Raw genomic sequence first — 12,420 nt, 5'->3', positions numbered from 1 at the left:
CTTCTCCATTGCATATGATATGTTTGATAGGAGTAAGATTCCATGACTATTGTGTGCAAAGCTTAATTTATGGAAAGGATAGTTCCAAGTGTGTGCAAGTAAGATTCCATGACTATTGTGTGCAAAGCTTATGGAGGGTTAATTCTATGTGTATTTGCAAAGCTTAATTTTTGGAAAGGATAGATCCAAGTGTGCAAAGATGCTGTCATGCTTCCATCAAACAATTTACACGAAAACCACTACTAAAAGCTTAAACATTCTCTATAAATTTCTGAACTTTGCAGCCCATGAACCACAACCCACAATTGAAATTTACATATAGCTCCACAAATGAAAACCCACCTCCAAAAATTAATACTTAAACTAGAAAAATGCTCAGAGGGTCCTGTGCAGATACATATCAATTTCTGCCTTCCACAAGTAAAACCCAGCTCTCAAAGTCAGTCAACGTTCAGAAATCTTCTAATCACAGCCCTCAAAAAGCAGAAGTCATCTGGTTTTCGAAGTATGCAATCCAAGAACAAAAGCCCTCCTCGAAAATGTAATCTTTTAACTGGAGCTTACTCCCAACGAAACTACAAATAGAATTAGAGCATTCAACCCAAAATCAATTGACAATGGGTGGAGAAGCCTAAGACTTATAAGCACATATACTAAGTTCTAGTTTTTCGATATGGGACATTGCTCCACATTACTTTCAACACGCCCCCGCACGTGTGGCGAGATTTTGAGCCTTACACGTGAACAAATTGTATTGGGTGACGTGGGAGCACGTGTGGCCGTGAGGCCTTACACGCGAATAACCAATCTCTGGGTTCATGATAGAATTAGAGCATCCAACCCAAAACTAATTGGCAATAACTGGAGAGGCCTAAGACTTATAAGCATATATACTAAGCTCTAGTTTTTCGATATGGGACATTGCTCCACATTACTCTCAACAACTACCAGGTCTAGCTAAGCAAATCTATGGACTCTCCCAGTCTATTTCTTAAGCTGAAAAGCAAAACCCAACTCTAAAACCCCAAAATCTCTTTATTTCATTCTATGGAGATAGCTACAAAGAAGAAAAAGAGGGTCCACTAAGATGAAAATCCATATATTAAAAAGTTAGACAAGTAGAGACAAGTGAGTGCAAACAAAATTTTCAAGATTTGAGGATTTTTAGAACACTAGATGGTCCTATTTTGTGGCCCTACAAGAAAGACATGATTCAGCAATGGACCAGTGGTTAAGGAAGTGGACGAAATCTGTGTGCATCTAAACAGTATCAAATTTGGCATTACATCATGGTCCAGCAGACCAACAGGGCAGCAATAATAAGAGCTTATAATAATCCACCTCTGAATTCTGAAATTCTTTGACTTTCGTTAATAAATAAAAATTAAAGAGTTTGACTAATGATAAAGTTAGAGAATGTTATCATACTTTCAATCATAACCACACACCCATTTATTTTCTGCAATTTTATAAATACTAAATTTTTTTTAAGATCTTCCATAGAAATTATACTCACTTATTGAAAGAGTAAATTTTGAGACATCTCAGTCCAAATAAAAAAAAAAATTGAGACATCTTTTCTTTTTGTTCTAGTTATAAACAATATGGTTGAACTTTATATTTATGTTCTTTTTATTGTATGTTTCGATCTTATAAATTGATATCTTAGAGAAAAATTGGATAATTGCTATTTATATTGAACTTTATCATTTAGAGTTTAGACAGGGTAGGTACCTTTTTTCCATAATCATAAACCTCCCTTGAAAAAGTAATAAAAAAGAAAAGAAAAGATAGCATGCATTCATATTGCCAGGATTTTTATTACTCAAATAATCAATGACCTCTGTTTCATGTTTGTCAATATGTCATACCTAGGGGTGGTTTTTTTGTCCGACAAAATCGAATCCGATCGAACAGCACCGATTGGTTTCTGTCCTTGGTGTTGAAGATCGGTTTTGGTCGTGCACCACGCCGAGCCTCCCCTTGTCGGCGTCAAAAACGGTTACATACCACCTTCCTCGGACCACCAAAATGCCCCGACCAACCGACCTGCACCGCCCATCAAACCGAACCGCAACTGAGAAGTCGGTAACCGACTGGGTTCGGTTCGAAATCGATCCACCTGCGCAGCATCTCCCCACCCCCTATTTAAGGTCGGTTACCGACCAATCGATTCGGTAACCGATCGATTCCACCCCTAGTCATACCTCTGCCACTTTGCTAATTGCTTGAGCTATTACAGTCATTGGTTCCATATCCTGTTTTAGTGAGAAATTATTATGTGTAACCGATACACCGTCACGTGGTGTAACCAATCTAACGTATCATAATATGAGTGAATGTTATTAATACTATATCCTACTAATATAAATATACCGTCCAATAATACCCTTACACGTTGAATTGATTACATCACGTGGCGTTATATCGGTTACACCTAATAATTTTTTCATGTTTAATTTAATATATACATCTAGAATATGTAGTAGTCTATCTAATTTATATCATACGGGAAAAAAATGTGAAATCACAACAAACAGCATCAGAACACTAATCAGTAAGGTCACCATCACCAGTCATTGCCAAATGCCTTTGCAAACTTGTTCCAGTCTACCTTACTTAATGCCATGTGCATATGATTGAATCTGAAACGCCCATGTGATTCTAACCACAAAAACCTTGTATATTAATATGTAAATAGCAGCATATGGTCCACAAGTACATAGCAGCTCATGGTGCAAATGTATTCAGTCATTATGGGCAACATAGCTAGTTTTTTAGGAAAACATACACTTTGCCATGAGGCCCCATATATTCACAACTTTTCATTCATGTGCAACTGAGAGTTGAAAAGACTTGCTGAAAATTCAATAGCATTAAGGAACGTGCCAGTAAATGAACCAAGCTAATGTCCAACATTTAGCTTACTTATGCTTATCCACTATGATCATGCCATTCAGTTCAAGTTTGAATATGAATTTTGTGGCATTATTGGTTCCAACTTGTGCTTCGCTCTAAATAATGATTTAAGAGTTCAAAAACAACCAAAAGCAAGTAAAAAAGATGTGTTTCCCCTGTTATTTTTTATTAGGACCCTTGAATCATTTCAAGATGTTTGGGCATTATGTGTGTTAGCTGAGGGATCTATTTGAAGGTGACTTGTCAATGAAACATGAAGGAGGACTTGGAAGAATGAGTTTGGTTAGAGATCCCCAATCTGCCAACCCTTGTTCTTCAATATTTAGTTTTAGCAATTGGCTTTGTGCTGTGTTATTCATACAATTATGCAAGAAATTAGTGCCTTCTGATTCCCTCCATATCACTTTTAGTCTCTTAGATTCCTTCATGCCTGGGTGATTATACTGAGACTGAGGCAAATCAAAATTTATTAATCTATTAATTGCTTTTTCAATAATGAGTATTCAGATTTCACAGTTTAAAAAGAACACAAGAGGAAACCAGAAGTTGAAGTCGTACACAAACAATATAAAAACAAAGAAAAGCCAAAAGACATACACCAAGCTAAGCAAGTGTGAGAATGCTACATGTGAACTAATAGCTTTAGATCCCTCTCCACAGACTATTGCTTTCTGAATGCAATAAAGTTAAATCACAAGACTGGTTGCTCTACCTCATAAGAACAAATGTGTTCCTTTCTTTGTAATTACAGTACAGAAAGAATCATTTACATCAAAATAGTCTCTTCCCGCAGAAACAGGAAACATTTCAAACAAATTTATGATTTTGAAGGCATCAACTTATAAACGTTTTGCTTTTACATTCCGCGGACCTCTGAAACTACGAATTATCCTCCTTACATCCTTTGTTACAGACAAGAAGGCAGAAAACATGGCAATTGACATTGCTGGGTAAATGTATATGTGATCTGTGCTCATTGATCTTCTCAAAATGATTTCCCTAACAAGGCCCCATAGGATAAGAAGAATACCAAAGAGGCTCATTCTCCCTGGTTTTATAAGGCCCATAAGTGCTCCTGCCACTGATAAGTAACTTCCAGCAAGAACCTGATGCAAGCCATGGTGATAACAAGTACTACAGAATTTAATCTATGTTCATGTATTTACTCTCTCTCTCTCTCTTCTTTCTTTCTTTTTTTTTTTCATTGAACTCTACTAGTGCATTTTATTCTAAGCTCATTTGGTAATATCTTCATTTTCCTTATCTGTTTTCTTTATATTAAAGAGAGAAAGGGAAAAAGGAGATCAAAGAGGTAAGGAATAGAGGATGAAAAATAAAATGAATGGGTCTCCAATAGGTTCTAGTTTTAGAAATCATTCTATATACTTATTGTCCTTCATTTTGTTCCTCACATCTCTCATCTTCTCCCTCCTTTCTATCTTTAGTCTCCCTCACTCTTTAATTAAAGAAAATAACTGAAAACAAAAGGAGAAGGTTACCAAAGAACTGTAAATTCTTGTCTTGTTGTATTTCTTAGCAGGGAACATAGATTGTTGATTATGTTAAAGTTTCAACATCCAACTCAAAACCAATTGACAATAACGTGTGTGCAGCCAAAGTGGGCATTAAACATGAACAAATTGCTTGCCTCTCTATGATACTATGGTAAAATTAGAATATCCAACTCAAAAACAAATTGACAATGAATAGGAGACCTGCTATTTTTTGTATTGAGATGTAAGGCTTATGATTCCCAATGTGAGACCTAGCTAATTAAGGTTTCAGCAATATCACATAGGAGTTGAGAGAAAAATGCTGTGAACATACTAACCTCTAGGCGCTGTAGATCAGATATTGCAGTGGTTTCCTTTACATTGGTGAACTCATATAACATCAAGTTATCATAGCTTGGGATTGCTTTGTTCTTGACAAATGCATTTGCAACAGCCCCCTTTACTATAACTAAAGGGAGTAGTTCAAATGCAATTAACTGAGAGGATGTTACCTCCATTGGTGATGTACATATTCCAGCTCTACAGGGGACCCTGTGGAACAAAGAGATCGAATAACATGTTAATCTGTTAATATAATGATGAATTGGAGTCAGTTCATGATATCTAGAACCTATCTACATTCAGAATTGCTGATTCTTCCCATTCATCAATGTCCCTTTCTTAACTATAGAGACACTCAATATTTGAGATGTGCAATAATTCTCAGAGAATTAAATTTTCAGCTGCATCATCGTTTTACAGAAGTAACAGAACTACAGAAGCTTCGTGGCTACACTGCAGTTGAATCTGGAACGGTGCAGACTAACAATTCAAAGACTTCAAATGGTAGGATTGGGAATGCGACTATTTATAAACAACAAGTGCAGGGTACAAGGTGCAACTTCATATGGAATGAACTTGAGAAAATGAGCCGCATCTATGCTGATTGGATTGAAGATGTGCCCCTTATACATGGCTCATCAAGCAAAGTGGAGGCCTCAAGTTTAGTTTGATATGTGTCAAGGAAGAGATTAGTACTGTATCCCTGTACAGATAAGACGTTTGTTTTGTTTTCCTTCAACACCTTAGTTTGTTAAATAGGCATGGGAATTGACTTTGATCTCCATACATATATAGCTTAGTAATCAAGAGATGCTTCATATGAATCCAACTCTGCTGAATCAGGAGATACATGGCTTAGTAATCAGAAGAAGACCAGGGCTGTTAATCATTACTTTTCTTACGTTTGTCCCCATTGCCATGGTAAATAACTCGTTTCTTACTTTTCTTACTTTTCATGTGGTGTGACACATGAACGTAAATAACTCTCAAAAATCTTATTTTCTATAACCTTTAAGAATGCTCTTGAGTATAAATGTGTGTCTTAGTGTGTGCATGTATTGGTATGTGTGGCTGCTCAAAATCCACCATACGACCTTGCCGTTATGTCAGAATATCAAGTTTTTAGTCTACTAATTGATTCAGTAAAATACCATCCTAGTCTTCATGTGCAGAAAAACAAAGGGAAATACAGAGTTCCTTTAAGATATAGGCCAGCAGAGATGCTATTGCCTATTGGTAAGAGGTCTTCAAAGAAGCTGTGGCAATGAGGGCTGCCGGTAATGGTTGTAAGTCTTGCTTCTATATATATGCGGGTCTACATCGATAACTTGTGACTTTAGAGCTTAATTCTCACCACTGAATCAGAGCTTGGTCTTGACTCTTGAGCACTCGAAAGGCCTAATCAATTATATATGCCAAGGGTTAGAATTCTTTAATTTGTGACTTCAAAAGTCATAGACACTTTTCATACCATATAAGGTCGATCTCACCTGCAGGTAGAATTCACTTCCATGTAAAAGAATCCTATGTTGTCTACTGTCACATTCCACCACTTCCAAGCAAGGCACAACCCTTAGGTAGTTGATCAGTCATCAAATTTGTTAGACAAATTTTACAATAAATAAAAGAGAGAAACTCTTATTTAATAAAAAGAAAAACCAAAAGCCCACTCCCACTCACTCAACGTACCTAGCATCCCCATTCCCCACCCCCTCACCTCCTCAAGATATTTGTACAATTTGGTGAATCTAGTATAATTATTTGAGTTTAGTCTTCTATATATTATTGGTGTTGTCAGTGAAATTAAACCTATATGTTTAAAACAATATATAAAACAGTCTTTATAGAATCACAACAAGTAATCATTCATTCAATTTATTTAAGAAATAGACACAAGTCTTTATTTTATAATCCAAACGACATGTCACGCACAAGAATTTCGAAGTACATAACATAACCTTCATTTTGTATTGTATTCCATTCATCAATGTCCATTGACTAAAGAGACGCTCAATATTGTTCGATGGAAGTTCAATGATTCGCATCTATATATGCTGATTAGATTGAAGTTGTGCCTAGCTCTTATACATGGCTCATCAAGCAAAGTGGAGGCCTGAAGTTTAGTTCGATATCCCTGTACAGATAAGTTTGCTTTTAGTCGTTAGAACATCTTCGACAAGTTCTTTAAATCTTACTTTGATGACCTATATGACAATTTGAAGAACCAAATTTCTTAGAGTTGACTTTGGGTCCTTATTTTGAAGAGCTCATTTGCAGAGGCTGTTAGAGATGATTTATCCAATGTGACATAACTAATTGAGCAGCAAAAAACATTTGCTGAGTCTATTCGAGATGAGCTTAATTTTTCTTACATTTGTCCTCATTGATTTGGTGAGTCTAAAGAGTAAAGACATATATGTTCTCTTTCTACAAGAATGAATATAACTAACAAAAAATTGGTTTGAGTAGCGTGGACTATCACAAAAATCTTATTTGCTATAACCTCTGAGAATGCTCATTTCTATAAGTGTTCTCATGAATGTTGTCCCCTGTCACATTTATTATGTATGTACGCTACTAAATTAAATGTATGTATTACTGTTGTTTAGACTTTAGACCCATTTTAAGAAATCGTCTTGTGTGAATCTCTTCATATTATTTAGGCTCAATTATAAAATACACTCACCAACTATAAGTGGTATTTCAGATTGGTACATAAACAAAAAATTATTTTAGATTGGTTCACTAACTAATAGAAAACTACAAAATAGCACATCAATTATGAATTTCGTCAAAAACGATAGTTAAATGCTACTTTGGACAACGATGACCTGAATTTTTTGAATGAAGTGGACACCAAATTTGTTCCACATGTATTAATTATGTCATATTGATTAAAAAAATAAAAAATAAAAAATAAAAACTAACAAAACTTTTAAACCCTCTAAAAATATAATTAAATATGACATCATTAATCTATGTGGTTTAAATTTGGTGTCCACATCATTTAAAAAATCTACGTCAGTATTGTCTACACTGGCATTTAACGTCTTTATTAACGAAATTTGTAACGGATGTAATAATTTTTAAATTTTTATTAGTTAGTGTATTAATCTGAAATAATTTTTTATACATAGATCAATCTGAAATACATCTTATAATTGGTGAGTGTATTTGTAATTGAGCTTGTTTTTTAAGGCCAAATTACACTTTTGGGATTTGAGCCAATATATTTCCACTTTCCCCTATTGTTCAAAAAGTTTCAACCAAGTCAAAATTTCGAAGTTTGTACTCCAATTCATCATTACAGATTAGTCCTGTATCCTTATAATTAAATTAAATTAATTAAGTTTATTTTGTTTTGCTTTAACACCTTACTAATTAGTTTTGTTTAATGGGTGTGAGATTGACATTGATCTCTATACATGGCCTAGTAATGATCAAGTGATGCTTTGTCTCTCCATCCTGATACCCTTTATTTTTGTGCTGTGTTTCATTATTTGTTTGTTTACTTTTATACTAATTGCTTATTGATCATAATACTGTAATATGAAATTTTCTAGGTTGAAATCTGATAATATATCAAAAAAATCACAAAAAGAAAAAATTAGTATGAGTGAAAAAAAAAAAGCTCCATTTTAAATTTTGACATATGGGCCATGGCCCCTTAAATCTGTTCCGGCTGTGTGGCGCTCATGAGTCATGGATGAATCTCAGAACTTATTGTGGTACTGGCAGTAGTGGTTAGAAGATAGAAGAAGTAACTTCATTTTCCTAAAATGGCACTAAAAGTAGGCCTCACCAAAAAGCCCAAGGCCCGAAGCTTGATTTGGCCTGAAATTTGGGCTGGCCCGGCTCGGCCCGAAAGTCTCTTGGGCTGGGCTTGGGCCATCTCCTTGAAGTCCACGGCCTGCCGGAAGCCCAACCCGATTAGACCTGCCAAAAGTCCGGTTCAAAGCTTGTTTACACACAAATATATCTTCAATAAAAAAAATTTATAAGATTTTGACTATGTTTTGATTCGAACATGAGACCTCACAAAACTAGCTTCAACTCTCAACTAACTAAACTGACTAGTTTATTTGTCTAGTTTATGAATTATAACATATTTAATAGGTTTTTCGTTTGTTTACTCTAATAAATTAGGTTTTATATAATTTTTATATAATTAATATAATGTATTAATAATTTAATATATAAGGAATCTCAAGTTTTGTATTAAATATTTAAATGGATTATTTTCAAAGTATTATTTGGGGTTTGGTTTGGAGTTTAGAGTTTTTATTACATATGTTTTATAAACATACGATGCAATTGTATTTTCAACGATCCGAACCGTTCATTTTTTAGTTCTTTACTCAAATATCATCCCTATAAAAAATTAGCTCAATTGGAGATGTAGAAGTTAGGTAACGTTGGTTCAACTTATAAACGATTGTGGTTTTTCTAATGATAATCGAACGTGTAAATGAATTCCGATTTGGCTAATTTTTTGTAAGGATAATCTTTGACTATGAACATAGAAAATGAACGGCTCAGATTGTTGAAATTACGTTGTGGTCTTCACAATTATGGAAACGACAAGGTTTCAATGGGAAAGTTATTAGAATTATATTTTTCAAGTGTATTTCTATGTAGAAGCTCACATCTCAATCGTGTTTTTAACGATCCGAATCATTCATGTTTTAGTTCCCCACTCAAAGATAATCTATGCAAAAAATTAGCTCAATCGAAAATATAAAAGTAAAGTAACGATGGTCGAATTAATGAACGATCGTGGTTTAATAACTTTAATTATAGTTATATTATAAAAGTTGTATATACACATGTACATTTATATTTTATTATAGTTGTAATGTTGTATATAATTTTAAAAGTTTATTATTTATGGTATTACACTATTACTAACATAATAGTATTATATAATAACTTAATAAGCATATTAATAATTTATTAAAGTAAACAAACGAAAAAGCTATTAAATATATTATAATTCACAAACTAGACAAATAAATAAGTCAGCTCAGTTAGTTCAGAGTTGAAATTTGTTATGTGAGGTCATATGTTCAAATCACAACATAGCCAAAATTCCTATATTTTTTTTATTGAAAATATATATGTGTGTAAATAGGCTTTGGGCCCATTCTGGGTCGCCCGTTTGGGTCTAACCCAGCCTGGCCCTCCAAGCTCGCAAGCCCCGAGCCCGATGGGTGGGCCTTAGGCTTGTGTATTAAGGCCCAAGCCCAACCCTGCCCAGCCTGAAAGCCCTATTGGGCTCCTCTAATTCCTGCCCGAGCCCGGCCCATTGCCGACCCCTAACTAAAAGACAATATTTTCAATTTACTTTTTTCTTAGGATGATATAAGAATAAAGAGATCAAAGAGAGAATTATTGAACCATTTTTTTTTGGAAAGTTAGGCTCGAGGCCAGTGGGATATAAAAAAACACAACAAGAATTACAAGATCTTTCACCACTACAACATCTAGCCAATCTGACACAACACCTATATAGCTATATAAAGAATTAATTATAAGCATGCAAGTGAATTGTACGTCAACAACTAGATCTGGAAACAGCCAAAGACCAAAATTCTCAAGGCTTCACCCAGGAAGGACCAGTTGATGCAAAATCATCAACTTGACCCTGTGAACCGAAAGGCAACAGAAATGGGACAAACGAACAAAATTCGCATCCAAAGTGAACTAAATCTCATGCTGAACTAATTTCTGATGATAGAACTGTGGATGCAGCGTATAGCGGATGGATGTTTCAAAGGCACGAATGACTTGACCTTCCTAAACTCGTTGATTCTCTAACTTGAGAATAGCCGAAAAAAGGGCATCTAAGTCTTGTTGATTCGCAAGAATACCAAGAGTTAGAGTTTTGGAGGAGAAACTCTGTCTCTCACTATTGTATTAATCAAACATCAAAAAATTCAAACTTACATCATAAGCATAAGTTTATATAGGGGATAAATCCTAGAAATTGAATATTAATCTTAGTAGGAGTAGGACTACATTATTGTACTATTTATATATTCAAATCTGCGCCCACTCTAAATTTGTTATTTTTTCTTATCCAAACTGATTATAGTTTTATTAAACAGAAGCATTGGTTACAGGAAATTTACAAGCCAAATAGTCCATGTAGGCTCACTCGAAATCTCATTTGGGATCGATGTGGAATTTTCATTATTTCCACTATGCCAATCTAGTTTTAGTTTTTTTTTTTTTTTTTTTTTTCTTCTTATTATTATTTTTATAACTAGCTTTATGATTTCAAACATGACACATACTTTGATGGTTGTTTCATTTCAGGACATTAATTTTGATTCATGTTAATGAAGAACACATACTTTTATTTTGTGTCAATTAAGGACTATGTTTTTTTTTTTTTCAGTTTTTATCTCAACTTTGGCCCGACATTGGATCCATCAAAACTCCACCAAATTCAGAAAAATTATACTAAGTTTAAAGATATGCATCTCCTCTTTACAACCATATAAAGATCACCAAAATTGAATTTCTACAACTTCAGATAATCAGCCCTAAGTAGGGTACTCGAAACTGTCTGATTTTCCAAATTTTTTCCCAGAAGTCTGATTGGACAATTTCGGGTACCCTACTTTTGGGCCAATTATCTTGAGTTGTAGATGTTCAATTTGAGTGATCTTTATATAGTTGTAAATAGGAGATGCATAGCTTTAAATCAAGTATAAGTTTGCTAGATTTGGTGGAGTTTTGATGAGTTCAATATCGGGGCAAAGTTGAGATAAAATAGGGTCCTTAATTGACACAAAATAAAAGTATGTGTCCTTCATTAACATGAATCAAAATTAATGTCCTGAAATGAAACAACCATCAAAGTATGTGTCCTGTTTGTAAATTTTTACCTTCAAACAAATCCAACAATTCATCTTTATCTTAACATCTAAAGGGCCCCGCGTAGCTAAAATCTACTTTCCTTACCCACATTTGGGTTAAAAATCCCCTAATAATAAAAAAGGCTAAGAAAGTCATATAAAAATTAAAGTAAATAACTTTAAACTCTATTTTACAGCCTTTTTTTTTTTTTTTTTGCTAAAATTTTACAGCCCTTAATAATAAACAAATCCACCTAAAAATTTGTAATGATAAATAAGTCTACTTTGTACAAATAAAGTTCACATTATATTTTTTTTTTCCGTGTTTTTGGCGCAGAGCGCTTGGTAAGGTTTTTTTTTATTTTTTGAAATCTGGATAAATTGTCACTATCAAACAATGACAATTAATAACAACATCATAAGGGTGTTTTTTGCAATTCAAATAGCTGCTGTCGCACAATGGCAAAAATTGTCACTATTTGATAGTTGCAATTGCCGAGCACTCGATGAAGCCACTTACCGAGCATTTGATGACTTCCGTGTCGCATGCTTCTCATTAAAGTGGACCGAGTTGAGATTTCGTGTAGCAAGTGGACTGAGTTATCAGCGTAGTTTCTAAATTGGACTTAAAAAAAAATACAAAATATTTCCAAAATTGTTATAACACTAGCTTGCTATAGAAAAGAAAACACATATATATGAATCAAGAATTAAGAAATTAACATGTCAGTGAGTGACCATGTCAGACAGTACTTAGTATCTTGAATCCATATATGTATGATCTCCCTTGTACAACATCCACC

At 34.2% G+C, this 12,420-nt stretch overlaps 1 protein-coding gene across 1 annotated transcript; it reads right to left on the bottom strand.

The window, feature by feature from the left end:
• Positions 1-3,758: 3,758 nt before the first annotated feature.
• Positions 3,759-6,267, bottom strand: LOC147287096 (uncharacterized). Its single transcript, XM_086240881.1, has 3 exons — positions 6,245-6,267; positions 4,751-4,997; positions 3,759-4,025 (listed from the first exon to the last, which is right to left on the bottom strand). The coding sequence occupies exons 1-3, from the start codon at positions 6,265-6,267 to the stop codon at positions 3,759-3,761; spliced, it is 537 nt and encodes a 178-aa protein (XP_086097007.1).
• Between the last annotated feature and the right edge of the window lie 6,153 nt (positions 6,268-12,420).

This window comes from Dryas octopetala, chromosome 4 (genome assembly GCF_963921425.1).
Source record: "Dryas octopetala chromosome 4, drDryOcto1.1, whole genome shotgun sequence".
Taxonomy (NCBI): domain Eukaryota; kingdom Viridiplantae; phylum Streptophyta; class Magnoliopsida; order Rosales; family Rosaceae; genus Dryas; species Dryas octopetala.
This window is presented reverse-complemented; position numbering and strand designations above follow the sequence as displayed.